This window comes from Chanos chanos, chromosome 16 (genome assembly GCF_902362185.1).
Source record: "Chanos chanos chromosome 16, fChaCha1.1, whole genome shotgun sequence".
In the NCBI taxonomy this organism is placed as follows: Eukaryota; Metazoa; Chordata; class Actinopteri; order Gonorynchiformes; family Chanidae; genus Chanos; species Chanos chanos.
The window spans coordinates 307,888-326,363 of record NC_044510.1 but is presented as its reverse complement, the minus strand read 5'-3'; the positions used below and the strand labels follow the sequence as shown (position 1 = coordinate 326,363).

The window sequence follows — 18,476 nt, the reverse complement described above, 5'->3', positions numbered from 1 at the left end:
GAAAACCAAAATCGGGAAACGAGCTATTTCCCGACCACCATTTAGAAACAGGGAAACAAAAAGCGGAAAACAACCTCCACTTTTGTTTTCATAATAAGAATGGAGAACGAACAAAACGACCTGTCATCTGATTGTCTTTCATGTGTTTATGAATGGAAATCGGGAATTAAAATACGTTTGTAGAAATCTACCAGAGGTTTGCCAGAAGTGTTTGCCAGAAGTGTTTGCCAGAAGTGTTTGCCAGAAAGCCATTTTTGTAATAGAATGTAGGTCCTCGAAATGTTCCACTCTCCAGTGAGCAGTGATGCACCTATGCATAATCTTTCCTAACCAATATTTAACAAAGTCAGCTGTCAGATTCATACAACGAAATTAAAATGGAATTCTAATTGTGTAGTTACAGTTTTTAAAAACATGTCAACTGTTTTGATTGTATCTCTTGACTATTATGTGTTGGTAAGTCTCTTCAAGATAAGGTCTAGTGTCCTCGTTCAATTACACAAATCAGTTTTATGAAAAATTAAATTAGGCCTATTACGTAAATTAGTGGACCATCGAAACATGCAAAACAAACGGTGATATCTACTCAGTGTTTAGGGTTGTCACTTTATGACAAATTATGTCTTAAGATGTCAGAAACCAAAATTCGCAAGCCCCCAAACACTACGCAGATATCACGGCTCGTTTTTACATATGTCGATCGTCCACTAACTATGTAATACTCGAAGAATCACACACTCACTCTCGCTCGTTACTGACTTCTTAAGACATGATTTTATGTATGTTATTTATGTTTGCAAATAAGGGACGCACACTCTGACACACGCTGACGGACAGTGAGTGCGGCGAATTCTGTGATGACAGTTTAGTGTTGCCATGGTTTTGACAGGCTTTATGCACTCACGCGATGTGTCAGAGGGGGAACATATCAGTCAATCAGGTAGCGCTTCTTTTATGAATATTAATGAGTCTTCCCCTGCCACGTTACATTTCGAAAAGCAACTTCCGGGTCACAAAAAATGAGTTGTTTCCCAATTTTGGTTTTCTCATTTTAAAACGAAAATCCATTGACCGCCAGGTACACGGACCGTTATCTATCCTGTGATAATATTCTTTGATGAAGTTTTACTGCATACCTTTAGTTTACATAGGTTCTCAAAAATAAACAGTCGCTAATCTCACAGTATTATCTGTGGACTTAAAAGTTGATATTCAAAAAGATAAAAGCTTTGTAAAAGATTTGCTGCACATTTCCAAATCAATATTTAACATCTTTTTATGAGATCATGCTTTCAATGACGTGGAGAACAGTTTTTAGTTGACATAGTTGGACTTGACTGTCATCAGAGTGGACAACAGTGACAAAACCTTTTGATATGAAACCTTTTGATATGAAACCTTTCGCCAAATTGATTTTGGCCATATCTTTTAGTTGGTACGAAAGTGTAAACTTAAGAACTTGAAGCACACAGTTAAGGTACATTGTGTGATCCTCTGTAAATGGCAAAGATCCGGCAATTTTCAGAGACTCTGCTTCATTTAAACAGGATTCTAACTGATGCTGTGCTTGGGTGTTGCTCCCCTCTGTGATTTCCAGCGATAGATCCCAGTGTCTAACTTCTCTAACTGTTCCAGCGATAGATCCCAGTGTCTAACTTCTCTAACTGTTCCAGCGATAGATCCCAGTGTCTAACTTCTCTAACTGTTCCAGCGATAGACCCCAGTGTCTAACTTCTCTAACTGTTCCAGCGATAGACCCCAGTGTCTAACTTTTCTAACTGTTCCAGCGATAGACCCCAGTGTCTAACTTCTCTAACTGTTCCAGCGATAGACCCCAGTGTCTAACTTTTCTAACTGTTCTGCTCTTTGGCTTCTCTTCTTACCCCCATCCTGCATGTTATCTTCTGCAGCTAAACCTCATTCACAGTGAAATCAGTAACTTGGCTGGCTTTGACGTGGAGGGTGTAATCAACCCCACCAATGCTGACATTGACCTTAAAGATGACCTAGGTGAGCACTCAGCTAGCATGCACAGATCTGAGAAATCCTTGAAAGCAACACCAGTGAGAAGGATAGTTGAAATCTGTTCATTTTTTAATGGGCTGCTCCATAGATGAGTAATTTTACCTATTACAGGGAATTATGTGTCTTTATCTGCTTGAAATTTCAAGGGTTTACTCAAATCTGGGTCGCAGAGCTGCCATCTCATTGTGAGCTTCACAGTGTTTAATCAGTCAGATCTCTGTCCTCAGTCTGCTGCTGTCCGGCGTCATCCCATCTCTCCATCTGTCAGACATTCCCTGTGCTTCCTGTCATGTCTATAGCAGCTCATAAAGTAACGTTGTCTCCTAATGTAGTGATGGTTCGGATTAATAATATAGACTAATGCCATAAAACTCAGAATTTTAGAATACTCTTGTTTTTGTAGGAAAACTGTAATGTTGTCAGTAATCTAATCATATTACTTACTTAGCATAATGACCTCAAAATATATATCATAAACTCTGGTTTTGCATTTTAATAAAGATCAGCATTTCCTTTTCATTCAATAATATCACCTTTAATTCCAAATTAAAAAAAAAAATTCAGTCCTTGTTTTTTTACTGAATTTGCAAGTTTTTGGTTTTCACTTAACTCAGTTCAGTATTCATTGTTTTGTGCTATTATGAAACAAATGTACTGCATTATGTGTAAAATATTTTTCCTGCTGTGTCAGTGTTGGATGTCTTTTTGTCAGATGTCAGTTCAAAAATATGGACATTTAAATTCCGCATCATTTAAAGCTTCCCTATCACAAGCACCCAAACGTAAAAGGTCTAAAGTCTCTTAGTTGCAGAGCAAGCCACAGTGCAAAATGATTTCCAGTTGGCATTAAATCATATTTTGTTAAATCAGATTATTTATAACCTAAATCTTTATTAAATCTAACAAACACAAGATGTCAAGCGCTCATGATCATCTTTTAAAACTCTCTCTCTCTCATTACTCCTCATATGTCTCCAGTGTTGTTATAGTGGCAGCATGTGTGTATCATTACAACAAATGTTTTCATTTACAAAACATGTTATACTAATTTGCCAGTGCATATGTGTTTGTGTATACTTAATGTATTGTGTCAATCTCTGCTTAAGTATTTGCAGATGATGATTTGCTTTTATTGAGGATGTGTATTTGCAGATCTAGCTATTTATATTTATTCAGGATGTCTATTTGCAAATCATGTTATATATATTTATTCAGAATGTGTATTTGCAAATCATGGTATATTTATTTGCCGCTGTCGGTGCATGCTGATCTATCAATAGATTGCTCTGCAGTTACAAATGTATGTAATTATGCAGTTCAGTGTTTTACTGGTAAAATGTGTTGTAGATACGTAATAATCACAATGTCCTGATGTCTCAGTTGTGTAGATCCTTGCAGCCTCATATGAACAAAAATGAAGGAAACACCAGCATCACAGGACCGAGCCTCTTAGATCCCCCAAAACAGCCTAAAAAGATCCCCAAAAACAGCCTAAAAAAGATCCCCAAAAACAGCCTTAAAAAGACCCCCAAAAACAGCCTTAAAAAGATCCACAAAAACAGCCTTAAAAAGACCCCCAAAAACAGCCTTAAAAAGACCCCCAAAAACAGCCTTAAAAAGATCCACAAAAACAGCCTTAAAAAGACCCCCAAAACAGCCTTAAAAAGATCCACAAAAACAGCCTTAAAAAGACCCCCAAAAACAGCCTTAAAAAGATCCCCAAAAACAGCCTTAAAAAGATCCACAAAAACAGCCTAAAAGAGATCCACAAAAACAGCCTTAAAAAGACCCCCAAAACAGCCTCTTAGATCCACAAAAACATCCTCTTAGATCCCAAAAACAGCCTTAAAAAGATTCACAAAAACAGTGTAAAAAGATCCACAAAAACAGCCTAAAAAGATCCCCCTAAAAAGCCTCTTAGATCCACAAAAACAGCCTAAACAGATTCACAAAAACAGCCTTAAAAAGATCCCCAGAACAGCCTTAAAAAGACCCACAAAAACAGCCTTAAAAAGATCCCCAAAAACAGCCTAAAAAGATCCACAAAAACAGCCTAAAAAGATCCCCCTAAAAAGCCTCTTAGATCCACAAAAACAGCCTAAACAGATTCACAAAAACAGCCTAAACAGATTCACAAAAACAGCCTAAAAAGATCCACAAAACAGCCTCATATAGCTCTTTTCCACTAGGCCGGTGCCGGTGCCGGTGCTGGTGCGGAGCCAGTGCTGCCTTGGTGCCTTTTGAGAACTGGCCCGCATTTCCACTGGTTTGGGAACCGAACGCTACATAGCGAAAGTTTGGGTAATTTCCGTGGGGAAAAAATAATGTCGGACGGAACGCATCTGCTTGCTTTTTATAAATTTACTTTTACGCTAGGCTTCCACACAGCGAAACACCTCACCAATTTTGTCCTATAACTTTTTGCTCGGAGGGCAAAATTCATGAAAATAGTAAGTCTGTCACCTAGCTGAAAAGTTAAAACGAGTGTTTAAATGCAGGTCTGCAGTGGTTTATTTGCACCAGCTAGAGCTGAGAGAGAGAATGTCTTTTTCTACCACTCTGGGTCCGACTACGTTCATGTAACATGTAAACAACAGCCCATATGGATGTAGACACATATTGTTGCTCATACATCTTTTAATCATATACATATTTTCACGCTACAAATATCCTTTAGCCTACCGCTACTTGGTCAGACGTTTTTTGTTACTCCCGCCTCTCTAGAGAACGTCACGTACCAAAAACATCAAACACTGAACTGATTGGTTCTCGCGTGGTTTTTATTTGCATAGCCTCTGACGTCAGCGGTTCCAACTTTTGGGACCAGCAATTCTGTGGTGCCGTGCCGGTGCCAGCTTTTCGGCTCCGGCACCAGTATTTTGTCAGTGGAAAAGCACGGCCCCGGTGCTCGATCGGGCACTGGCACCGGCACCGCGGCAGTGAAAAAGGGGTATTAGACCCCCAAAACAGCCTAAAAAGATCCACAAAAACAGCCTTAAAAAGATCCACAAAAACAGCCTCTTAGATCCACAAAAACAGCCTTAAAAAGATCCACAAAAACAGCCTCTTAGATCCACAAAAACAGACTTAAAAAGATCCACAAAAACAGCCTCTTAGATCCACAAAAACAGCCTTAAAAAGATCCACAAAAACAGCCTAAAAAGACCCCCCAAAACAATCTCTTAGATCCCCAAAACAGCCTCTTAGATACACAAAAACAGCCTTAAAAAGATCCACAAAAACAGCCTTAAAAAGATCCCCAAAAACAGCCTCTTAGATCCCCAAAACAGCCTCTTAGATCCACAAAAACAGCCTTAGATCCACAAAAACAGCCTAAAAAAGATCCACAAAAACAGCCTCTTGGATCCACAAAAACAGCCTTAAAAAGATCCCCAAAAACAGCCTCTTAGATACACAAAAACAGCCTTAGATCCACAAAAACAGCCTAAAAAAGATCCGCAAAAACAGCCTTAGATCCCCTAAAACAGCGTAAAAAGATCCCCAGAAACAGCCTCTTAGATCCACAAAAACAGCCTTAAAAAGATCCACAAAAACAGCCTAAAAAGACCCCCCAAAACAATCTCTTAGATCCCCAAAACAGCCTCTTAGATACACAAAAACAGCCTTAGATCCACAAAAACAGCCTAAAAAAGATCCGCAAAAACAGCCTTAGATCCCCTAAAACAGCGTAAAAAGATCCCCAGAAACAGCCTCTTAGATCCACAAAAACAGCCTAAAAAAGATCCACAAAAACGGCCTAACAAGGTCCACAGGCCATAGAGCATCTTGGTCTTTTGGTGATGTTGGTGGAAAACAGGAGTGAGTCATCATGGGCTGTTTTTGGTGAGACTGCCTGCTCATGGTTTAGATCGATGTTTGCTGTCAGCTGATTCAGGATTGCTCATCAGTTTTGCCTTGCATCTCAGACTGTGTTTTTTCTGTTTCTTATTATGACAAAAATGCCTTTATGAAATGGATAGTTCCAATAAGGCTGTAGTACAGCTGTCCATACAATCACAGTATTGGACAGCAAAGGAAACATGAATAAACATGATGTTGTAATGTAACATTAGAGGAATCACAGCTTTCAGATAACACTAGCACACAAACTTCTGACGCAGACTCAGAGATCAGGATGAAGTCATATCCAGGAGAGGTAAAGGGCATGACTGGGAGAACTCAGTACCAATGTCTCTGTTTTTGCAGAGAGGCTGGCATGCAGGCTCAGACAGGCACCTTGAGGATGATCATATTGATAGATGATCATACAGATGGATGAAGGTACACACTGTACCTTTTGAATCCTGACTCATCATCTGCGTGTGTCAGGGGATTGGGGTAGGTGGCCCAGGGCTGGGGGCAGGTGGTGGGAGTGGTATTAGTGGCATTAGTCCTGAGGTGGAACGTTTCTGATGACTCAGGGTCTGGTACTCTAGAGGCCTTGCTACATTAAGATGTATACACATGTACTCTAGAGGCCTTGCTACATTAAGATGTATACACATGTACTCTAGAGGCCTTGCTACATTAAGATGTATACACATGTACTCTAGAGAGGCCTTGCTACATTAAGATGTATACACATGTACTCTAGAGGCCTTGCTACATTAAGATGTATACACATGTACTCTAGAGGCCTTGCTACATTAAGATGTATACACATGTGCACATGGATGTGAGGCAGCAGTTCCCAGTCGGGTTGACACGTAAGGCAATGAGCCATCAGGGAGTTTTGGAAGTGACCATGAGTTTGGGATTTGATGAGGAAAAGACTGGACCAAACAGAGCTGAACGTCATATGCATCTTTTCAGTCCAGACTTTGTGAATAAGTAGAGATCTTAGAAAGTTCAAGAGATCAGCTGGTGATTGACAAGGTCCACAGATGTCTTGTGGATAAGTTTTTAATGGACCAGACTGACATTTGGCCTTTGCCAAGGTGTTTCTCAGTCACAGCTTATTATTAAACACACAAGGCCTTTAGGCCCCGAACAACATGTTCAACATCAGTGATTAAAGGCACACATTTTTAGAACGTAGATATCATGTGATTATTTCCGCAGTTCACAAGTCCAAATATGGTATTCAAATTTTATTTACTGTTGAAAGTCCCTGTTTTGTAAAGCAGGTTTCTGCATCTTTGTAAACAGTGTTATAAAAGTTATAAAGGCATGTCTTTAGGGCACAGTTCATTAAGACCGTCCAAATTAATCCAGGTCTCATGTGACTGTCAGTGATGTCATTACCTCTTGTTTGTTTAAGTGATTTTTCTGAGGTTTTAGAGGTGAATCTGGTCCATGGTTTGTCTCACTGTGTTATGGTGTATTCAGTATTGTTACTCCTAATGGCTGATCTGTGATCAGCTATGCAGTGTTTTAGTGCTCTTTGATTTTGAGGACAGACTCTCAGGAGGAACTGTATTACTGTGTATTATTGTAACCCATAGTATGGGTGATTTTCTAAAAGTAATTAAATGGACTGGTGCACATTTTATATTTTAAGCAGTACATAGTGTTCCTTTTATTTTTGCAATTATCTGTTAGGTTTAGGATGAGAATTTTTGTATTTACTTTGGTTTATGTCATTAGATCTATAACAAATCAGTAGATAAATCACTAGACCTGATCATTAAGTTCTTCATCTGCACTGAATAAACACAGTGATTTTAATGTGTTATGACATTATAAGCTGAGGTTAGTACACTTTCCCTTTAAAAGGTTGTTACCCACTCTGTGTGTAATTGCCACCATATAATGAAATTATGTTATATACAAAACGTGTTCAGAGTTTTTATTATGTCATTAAACGATTAGTACTTTATCTGCTTTTTATTACATTAACTTGTTACATTATCTGAAGTAATGACTTTGTGAGTTGCTACAGTCTCCATCTCCTCTGATTGTCCTTCATTCATTCTGTTTTACACCATATTATGTGTTTGTCATTGTTGTAGTTGCAAGTTGTACAAGCTGACATTGCCACCATCGACAGTGACGCTGTCGTTCACCCGACCAACTCCACCTTCTACACGGGTGGAGAAGTAGGTAATGGAGCCTCTGTTTATCTGGGTGACAGTACTCTGTCAAAAGAAAGTGACAGCTTTGTTTCCAACTGTTTATGTCTTACATAAAACATAGAAGCATTGATGACCACTCCTGTAATACTGAAAACCTCCCAGTGCTGTGACGTGGTCATGGCTGTCACCAGTTTAGACATCTCAATGCACTTTCTTTTAACATTGTATTTTCAGCATAAAACACACACGGAGCTGCTTCAGGTTTATGTGCAAGCTCAAACTCAGTGGCTTTAACACTGCTTAAGCAAACTCATATGCTGCTATAACGATGGTGAAAGGGCCATAATATGTTTAGTACATTGAAGTCTACAGTAGAGACTGTTCCTGAGATAACTCCTCTAACTTCATACCGAACCATGAATGGCAGACGAGTCATCAGTGCTTTGTCTTGTCTTTGGTAAGGTAAGGTAATGATGACAGACAGACATGATGGGAGAGCCTATTGTCCTCCTTCCTTCATATTTGTGTGTGAATGATTTCACTGCTCACCCATTTTGCATTTAATAGTTTTCTCTCATCCCAAATGCTTCCTTAGACCCATCCATGACATGAAATAGTGTCAAAACTTACACCAAAGCCATCATGGGTGGTTCTGATTCTACACTTTAACACTGTGGCTCAGTAAACCTCAGTGAACATTAATGACTGTGTCCTGCATCAGGAACGACGTACATACAGTCTCCTACATACAGTCTGCCACATACAGTCTCCTACATACAGTCTGCCACATACAGTCTGCTACGTATAGTCTCCTACATACAGTCTGCCACATACAGTCTGCTACACACAGTCTCCTACATACAGTCTGCCACATACAGTCTCCTACATACAGTCTGCCACATACAGTGTCCTACATACAGTCTGCCACATACAGTCTGCTACATACAGTCTCCTACATACAGTCTCCTACACACAGTCTCCTACATACAGTCTGCTACATACAGTCTGCCACATACAGTCTCCTACATACAGTCTCCTACATACAGTCTGCTACATACAGTCTGCTACATACAGTCTGCCACATACAGTCTGCCACATACAGTCTGCTACACACAGTCTCCTACATACAGTCTGCTACATACAGTCTCCTACATACAGTCTGCTACATACAGTCTGCTACATACAGTCTGCCACATACAGTCTGCTACATACAGTCTGCTACATACAGTCTGCCACATACAGTCTGCCACATACAGTCTGCTACATACAGTCTGCTACATACAGTCTCCTACATACAGTCTGCTACATACAGTCTGCCACATACAGTCTGCTACACACAGTCTCCTACATACAGTCTGCTACATAAAGTCTGCTACATACAGTCTCCTACATACAGTCTGCTACATACAGTCTGCCACATACAGTCTCCTACATACAGTCTCCTACATACAGTCTGCTACATACAGTCTGCTACATACAGTCTCCTACATACAGTCTCCTACATACAGTCTGCTACATACAGTCTGCTACACACAGTCTCCTACATACAGTCTGCCACATACAGTCCCCTACATACAGTCTCCTACATACAGTCTGCCACATACAGTCTGCTACACACAGTCTCCTACATACAGTCTGCTACATACAGTCTGCTACATACAGTCTGCTACACACAGTCTCCTACATACAGTCTGCTACATATAGTCTCCTACATACAGTCTGCTACATACAGTCTGCCACTTACAGTCTCCTACATACAGTCTGCTACATACAGTCTCCTTACTACAGTCTGCTACATACAGTCTCCTACATACAGTCTCCTACATACAGTCTGCTACATACAGTCTGCTACATACAGTCTCCTACATACAGTCTGCTACATACAGTCCCCTACATACAGTCTGCTACATACAGTCTCCTACATACAGTCTGCTACATACAGTCTGCTACATACAGTCTCCTACATAAAGTCTGCTACATACAGTCTCCTACATACAGTCTGCTACATACAGTCTCCTACATACAGTCTGCTACATACCGTCTGCTACATACAGTCTGCTACGTACAGTCTCCTACATACAGTCTGCTACATACAGTCTCCTACATACAGTCTGCTACATACAGTCTCCTACATACAGTCTGCTACATACAGTCTGCTACATACAGTCTCCTACATACAGTCTGCTACATACAGTCTCCTACATACAGTCTGCTACATACAGTCTCCTACATACAGTCTGCTACATACAGTCTGCTACATACAGTCTGCTACATACAGTCTGCTACATACAGTCTCCTACATAAAGTCTCCTACATACAGTCCACTACATATGATCAGCTACATACAGTCAGCTACATACAGTCAGCTGTAACATATTTTATTCCCTGAAATGGGTGAGCTGCCTGTTGGTCGTAGCTATGATCAGTGACAATCAGGCACCTACCTGTGCATAATTTCAGGCCACACACATGGCATTGCTTGACTGTAGTACAAAACTTGTACTGTGGAACAGTGAGTGATTGGTTTGGCATGTTGGAGGAGATCCATGTTAGCTTCAGTGCTATGTCGGGGGAGGTTTTCAAGCTTTCAGATTCATCAGACATTCCAGATTAGGGAAGAAAATGAGACAGATTAGTCCCAGAGAGTATATCTAATGAAAAGCAGAAAACAGAAAAACTCCACAAACCCAGTTGTATTCCAGAGTAAGTATACTGAGCATGGTGTAGGCTAGGAGAGACCTGCAAACGACTCCTCAGGCAGGATCACATCAGTAAACAGAATCACCCATGATTGCATAAATGATGCAGAAATAATCAGATCAATAAAACTTAGTTACATAATTACATTTTTCTTAAGTATTACCCACAGGCTAATCCTCAAATGATAAACATTAAATTTGACCCTGTTTGAAGCATGGCAAAGGTCTAAAGGAGACACGATGTGTTTTCGCCGTGTGTTTTCGATTACTGGTTAATAAAGTTGACCAGGTTTTGTGCTTGCTTTGCTTCCAGAGGCTGCCTGTTCACTCACCAGGCCAGAGGTGCAACTAATGTCGGTCTCTTTTTAGGCAGTGCACTGGAAAAGAAGGGAGGGAAGGAGTTTGGGGAGGCAGTTCTGGAACTGCGCAAGAAGAACGGGCCATTGGAGGTTGCTGGAGGTATGGTTTATGGTGCTCATGTGGAGAACTGGAGAACAGGAGAACCATTACAACTCAGCTCTTTCAGATATGGCCAGGGGACTACATGTGACTTTACAACACAGCAATGCAGAAACAAGGGCATGTTTTGAGTCTAGTGAAGATAATCCATGCCAGCTAGGAACCACTGTTTAAGCAAGAAGCTTAGCTGTACTGGTCTAAATTCTGGCAGTAGCTTTGCTCTATGAGGAGGGGGGTGTTCTTTCTGAGGAGCACCACTAGAGGTCGCCCAGACAGTGCGAATGCTCTGTCAGGGACCTCTGTCGGGGACCTACCAGTCAGTCAATACAATGTTTCTGTGGTTTTAACTTGTCAAAATGTGTCAACACATCACATGGAATTTTAACAAAGAATTTTTTTAAAAGAGAAGAACAACAGTCCAAAGTAGAGATGTTCGGGTGTAAGGGAGGCCACGGCCTAGTGACCAAAACCACACATTATATTTATATCATTTGTAATTATAGACAAACTGTATGCCTCAGCTTGAAGTGTAGGGTGCTCGGTAGAATCAGACAAAATGGAAGACCTGCAAGGCTTAGTTGTTTATTATGTGTAGTTTGGTAGTAAAAATGTAATATTAAGAGTTGCCAGGGGTAACACCAGAAATTTTCTTTTGTTGGTGCTATGGGGTTGCTTGACTTTTCAGCGTGGGTGCTCTGATATTTAGGGTTTCCTATTAATGTTCCGGTCGCCACACGTTAATTTCTACTGCAACACCCCTTACACACGTACACACACGCGCACATACACAGTCCCCGCTCCGCGACAGTGGCAATGCCAGTTTGTGTTAAACACAGGCGGAGATGTTCAGCTCATGGGGTATAGATGAAAGGTTCATTAGCCAGCCTATTTAAAAACACCTCTGAATTTAAAATCTTACACAGTTATGCCATGGCCAGGGCTTGCACACAAGCAGCAAGCAACAGACGCAGGTCTGTGCACATTTCAGCCTCAGAGTCTGAGACCACAAACTCATGCTGCCAGTTACCAACACCTCAACTAATGAATCAACAGTATTCCATTCCATAGACCTAATGTGATATGAATGAGCATTGCATAGAGATAACTATAAGGAGTAAGAATGTGTGCTTTAAATTCATAATAGACGGCAGAAAAAGAAAATCATGCGTTTACCACTGGCCACCTGTAGCCTTATTAGGTTCACAATCAGTCTTGTTTAATTTTGACTGAGTCTCCACACGTGAATGTTTATGAAGTAAGAAACGATCCATCAGGATATCGCTAATGCTTCCATAATATTACCAAAGTTACTAAAAAAAAAACAAAAAACGCTCTGGCTATCAGAACATGAAAGTAAGGTCAAAAGGTCAGTGTGTGCTGCACCCATCGGCTGAATCAGATCACCTGTGTTGGCTTTATGGTTTTCAGTCTAAATATAATTGGCTTGTTTTTATTTATTTATTTACTTATATTTCAAATGATAGTATTCACACATTAAAAATGAAAAATTCTACATAAACCACAGAAATGTCGTGGGGGTGCTATGGCTATCCTACAGCAGCCCACGCCTCTCCCTGGTGCTGCCCATGAGAGCTGCAGTAGTGAACATGAGTAGAGACTCACTGGTATTAAAACAATTAATTAATAATGAAACATTCACGATGGCAATCTGTAATGTACAAGACTTCACTATATACAGTGTATTAACTGACATAAACAATGAGGTTAACTCATTTAAGCAAAGCAATGACAAAATGACATAATAATCATGTTTTTTAATCATTTCATTTTGAACAGAAGACCAAAAAGACCTTCAGTTAAAGCTGTTTTTTAGGAAAAAACCCCACATATTAAGCCATATTGAAATAGGGAAAATATCCTGGTTCAGATGGAAAAAGAAGCAGTATTCTAAGGGCTATTATTAGTCCTCCATCTCATCAGTGCACACAAATTCAGTCGACTCTGTCTGAAAACAGATGTTAATTTAATGTGAGCTGCACAGTGTGGTCAGTGTAAAACACTGCTTTAGTGTGTATCATGGGCTTATGTCAGTAACCCGCCCCTATTGTAACACCCATCCATTTTAAAGCTGTGGTATCGCCAGTCAGCACCACCTCACAGTCATTCACAGTCGTGAAACATCTCAGTCACTCACAGTCCTGAAACATCTCAGTCATTCACAGTCCTGAAACATCTCAGTCATTCACAGTCCTGAAATATCTCAGAGATTCACAGTCCTGAAACATCTCAGAGATTCACAGTCCTGAAACATCTCAGAGATTCACAGTCCTGAAACATCTCAGTCATTCACAGTCCTGAAACATCTCACTCATTCACAGTCCTGAAACATCTCAGAGATTCACAGTCCTGAAACATCTCAGAGATTCACAGTCCTGAAACATCTTAGAGATTCACAGTCCTGAAAATTCTCAGTCATTCACAGTCGTGAAACATCTCAGTCATTCACAGTCCTGAAACATCTCAGAGATTCACAGTCCTAAAACATCTCAGAGATTCACAGTCCTGAAACATCTCAGAGATTCACAGTCCTGAAACATCTCAGAGATAGAGATGAACAGCTTGCTGCACTAGCGGTCTGTCTCACACAGATGAGTACGCTGGCGTTCTGAGCGCGTCAGTATGAAACATGTGCTGAACAGAGTCAGTAGGGTGGCCTAACGCTAATGAGGACAGCTCACTTCGCAGCATTCAGGCTGTTGGCTGGGTTACACTGCGGTTTCTGTTGGCAGTGAGATTGCAGCCCAAACAAACAGCACTTACCAATTAGTGACGGGCCCAGAGCACAGAGCTCCCACCCTCCAGCCCGTCCACCTTTCATGTCTCAGAGGTCTGCTCCCTATGGGGACCTGATCTCTGACATTTCATTTCCCATCTCGGCGGCCCAGTCTACAGCCTGCTTAAACTCTGCTTACATCTAATAAATGCGCTTGTTATGAAAAGGATTTGAGCTTTTCCTGAGCAAAGGAAAAAGACACAAGTATGTGACATGTCTGAAAACTCCTCTAATTGTCCCCATTGTAGCTCTTATGATAGCGGAAACATACCTAATACTCCTGCCATTTATATTGCTCTTACTGAAATAATTTAACTCTCTTTTAATTACTATTTTCATTCAAAGACATGGTCTGATCTGAGCAAAACTTATTACAGATAAACATTATTTTATGACTTCTCATTAAAGGTGTGTGTGAGAAGACCGTGGTAATGCATGTGTTTTTTTTCTCTGTTTCTAAGCCGTCCTGACATCAGGGTATGGCCTTCCTGCAAAGTTTGTCATCCACTGTAACAGTCCAGGCTGGGGCTCCGACAAGTGTGAGGAACTACTGGACAAGACAGTGAAAAACTGCCTTGCCCTGGCCGATGAAAAGAAACTCAAATCAGTGGCTTTCCCATCTATTGGCAGTGGAAGGTAAAAAACACACTGACTAAACCCCACTCTGTCACTATTAAAACCACACTGACTAAACCCCACTCTGTCACTATTAAAACCACACTGACTAAACCCCACACTGTCAGTGATAACAACCATATCAATTAAACCCCATACTGTCACTATTAAAGCCACACTGACTAAACCCCACTCTGTCACTATTAAAACCACACTGACTAAACCCCACACTGTCAGTGATAACAACCATATCAATTAAACCCCATACTGTCACTATTAAAGCCACACTGACTAAACCCCACTCTGTCACTATTAAAACCACACTGACTAAACCCCACACTGTCAGTGATAACAACCATATCAATTAAACCCCATACTGTCACTATTAAAGCCACACTGACTAAACCCCACTCTGTCACTATTAAAACCACACTGACTAAACCCCACACTGTCAGTGATAACAACCATATCAATTAAACCCCATACTGTCACTATTAAAGCCACACTGACTAAACACTGACTAAACCTGACACTGTCACTATTAAAATCACACTGACTAAACCCCACACTGTCAGTGATAACAGCCATATTAATGAAACCCCATACTGTCACTATTAAAGCCACACTGACTAAACCTCACACTGTCACTATTAAAATCACACTGACTAAACCCCATACTGTCAGTGATAACAGCCATATTAATTAAACCCCATACTGTCACTATTAAAGCCACACTGACTAAACCCCAAACTGTCACTAGTAAAACCACACTGACAAAACCCCACACTGTCAAGTGATAACAACCACACTGAACCCCCCCACCCCCCCCCCCCCCCCGCCCCCACACACACACACAAAAAATTGAGTTTACCATATAAGATAAAACATACCTTTGAAACAGATTTTGCTTAGGTAAGATTTTTGCTCAGGGTGATCGGGGTGATCGGGGAGTCAGGGAAGAACTGGTAACAGCAGCAGTCAGTCACCTCTGATGTTCCGTCACCGCGTTTCACTCAGATCATTTAAACAAAACACTGTCCACTGTTTGGAAAAAGAGTGTCTTATGTCCCAGACACTGCTCTGGTTTTACCGGTTTTGTTGTATGATTTGGACTTTGCAGAAATGGATTTCCCAAACAAACTGCAGCTCAGCTCATCCTGAAGGCAATCTCCAGCTACTTTGTGGCGACCATGTCATCTTCCATTAAGACGGTTTACTTTGTTCTCTTCGACAGTGAGAGCATAGGGATCTATGTGCAGGAAATGGCTAAACTTGACACTAATTAAACATTTTTCTCATCCCCAATTTTATGCTTGTCTGAGATTTTCAGAGAAAAAAGAAGAAAAAAAAAAAGAAAATTTACCAAGGAATTGTTGAAGGGTTTTATGAAGAAGCAACTCTATGCTGTCTCTTTCAGATTTCTGTGTTTTTTTTGTTGTTGTTTTTGTTGTTATTGTCTTACTGAGTGATGGACACTGACCTGAGAGAGCAGTAGCAGGTTATGGAAGTGCTTGGTTATCAGGACCCTGTCGTCTGACGGGGTTATTTTCATGGTCGTTGAATGATTGTTGCATTCCAACTCTTTGCCATGAGTTTACTGTAAAGATGATTCATTAATTTTGTGTGTTTGTGCTGTACCCTGATGGTGTTCTCATTACTGTCTTTTTTGTGGGAGAAACCTTTTTGGTGACTGTGTGTATTATTCATGTAATAGATGGAGTGTATGTAACAGGTTTTATTAAAATATTTGGATGTGGTTACATTTGCCTTCTGTTTCTATGTTTTAAAATTCACACTGAGGGAGTGCAGTGTGTCTGCACCACCAGAAGATGGCAGTCCATTGTCAAAAAATATGTGAAACTTTTTTTTCCCCCTTGTGTGTGCAGAGTATATTGTCTGAACTGAACAGGTACGCCACACATTATATTACATTACATTATTCTCACTTCAGATCCCAGCAGATCTCACCACTGCGCTAATTCAAATTATTTCATCATATTTTGTATATGATGAAATAATTTGAATTTGCGCAGTGGTGATTTCCAGAAGCTCAGAAGCTAATACAAAAGCTCTCTTTTTCAGACAGGGTTGAGTTTTTCTGTAGACTGTAAAGAGTGAATTGAGTTCATGTTAAATCAGCCTCAGTAAAAACACAGCATTATTTATCAGCTGGAGTCCAGAGAAATGCAGAACTCATCTAGTGTAGTTGTATGTATAACAGGTTGTGGTGAAGCTGCTCTCTCTGGAGAGGTCCGTGTTCTGCCCCGTGTAGGCAGGACCACTCCACCCTGACACAGGAGTCAGTGCCGGGTCACTTTCCCAGTGCGAGAGGGAGACTTGTTCTGCAGACCTCCTCGAAGGGCACCCAACCAAGGGCTAATCCACAGGAAATACAGGCAGGTTCACCCTTTCTCCTCACAGGGAAAGCTCCATAAATTCAAAGCATCTGTGGAGCGCGTTGTCCTCATTCCCAGAACCCAGCGGATTATTTTTCTTTTTTTATTCTTTGCACGAAAAAATTAGAGGGAAGAAAAAAAACAAGAGTAAAGTAAAACAAACAGAGGAGAAGATCAAGGAGGGGCAGAGAGCTGGTCATCAAAAGATCTGGCCAGTGTACATGAATGGAATGTAATATGTCCTTCATTATGGTCCATGGGAGCCTCTCGAGTGAATGCTCTCTATACATTCTGGCAAAATCGCCCGCTCACTGATGCTTGGAGAGAATGCTGATTGACTTTATCCTCGGAGTCAAGCTCATGGAGCTTAGACATCTGTTTACAGTGAACAAAAACATCACTGAATGTGACATGGACTTGAATGGTTTTGTCTTGTAATTTTGCATTTAGGCCTACGCTTGGTAATCTGTTCTTCTGATATTGCCTCAGTGTCTAGTAGCAGAATGTTTCTGTTAAAAACTGTATCCATGTCAAAACTAGGTGTTATCATTGGTAAACCAATAGCAGTGTAAAAACAGTGTTAACTCGAGAGCACATTTTGTTAGCAGTGATACATTTCTGACCTGTTTCCTCACTATGTCAGGTTTTTCTTGGCCAGAGACAAACGTCGGAGTTTCTGAAGAAGAGGTGCTGTCTTTCCCTCAGCACTAGCAAACAGAGCCGAGTGAACAACTGAGGCATGTGCTGGTAAATGTATGGAAACCTGATATGCCTGTCCCTGGTTCTGGCCTGATTCCCTGGCTTAGAAGAATAAATTAAACACAATCCCCGTTCGGCCTCAGTAGTCGAGCGATGGTCGTGGCCTGCTGATTTATTATATTTCCACTGAGGGGAGATTAGGGCTCAGCCCCTCCTCCCCTGGCTGTGGCACTCAGATGGCACTGGGGAAGTAATGATGTGTCAGTCTAGCTGTCAATCAGACTGTCACTGGAGGCGTCACCCAATTGCTGGATCTTAGGCTTGGATTTTTGGTGAAGGGCCTGTCTGCGAAGCCTGGCAGCTCCCCATCACGCTCTCTCGGGATTTCAGAGAACACACTTCTGATCTCCTTCCTAGTTAAACCAGAGAATGGATGTGGAAAGCACTCTAGAAGCCAAGTAACGAGACACTTATTATTGAGGCTTATGTAGTAGATGTTTGGGTATCTTTAAGCACAGACTGAGTGTGTGTACGTGAATGTGTGTGTGTGTGTGTGTGTGTGTGTAAACAGGATTTACAGGGCTAGAATGAGTAGGGATTACAGAAGTGTGTTTTTTGTCCTCTTTAATGCCACTGTTACTCAGTATCTGTCTTTCCCTTTGTCTGAGGAATGGACGGTGCTGAATCTCATAATTTTCTTTACTGTCTAAGCCTCTTAACACAGTTAGAGTGGCTTGTACATCTCACTGCATGTGTACACATGAAAACGGTATAT

General features: G+C 40.9%; 1 protein-coding gene across 4 annotated transcripts in view; it reads left to right on the top strand.

Annotated features, from left to right (window-relative positions):
- Positions 1 to 16,344, top strand: part of macroh2a1 (macroH2A.1 histone) — a 28,576-nt gene extending 12,232 nt beyond the window's left edge. For 2 of the 4 annotated variants that reach the window (XM_030794012.1, XM_030794011.1), the window contains exons 6-9: positions 7,977 to 8,067; positions 11,108 to 11,197; positions 14,453 to 14,627; positions 15,727 to 16,344. In XM_030794012.1, the coding sequence (XP_030649872.1) occupies positions 7,977 to 8,067; positions 11,108 to 11,197; positions 14,453 to 14,627; positions 15,727 to 15,892 (522 nt within the window). In that variant the 3' untranslated portion in view covers positions 15,893 to 16,344. Of the gene's footprint in view, positions 1 to 1,910; positions 2,011 to 6,231; positions 6,698 to 7,976; positions 8,068 to 11,107; positions 11,198 to 14,452; positions 14,628 to 15,726 lie in introns of those variants that run through there. The other 2 variants (XM_030794013.1, XM_030794014.1) reach the window with 2 other exon arrangements.
- Positions 16,345 to 18,476: the final 2,132 nt, after the last annotated feature.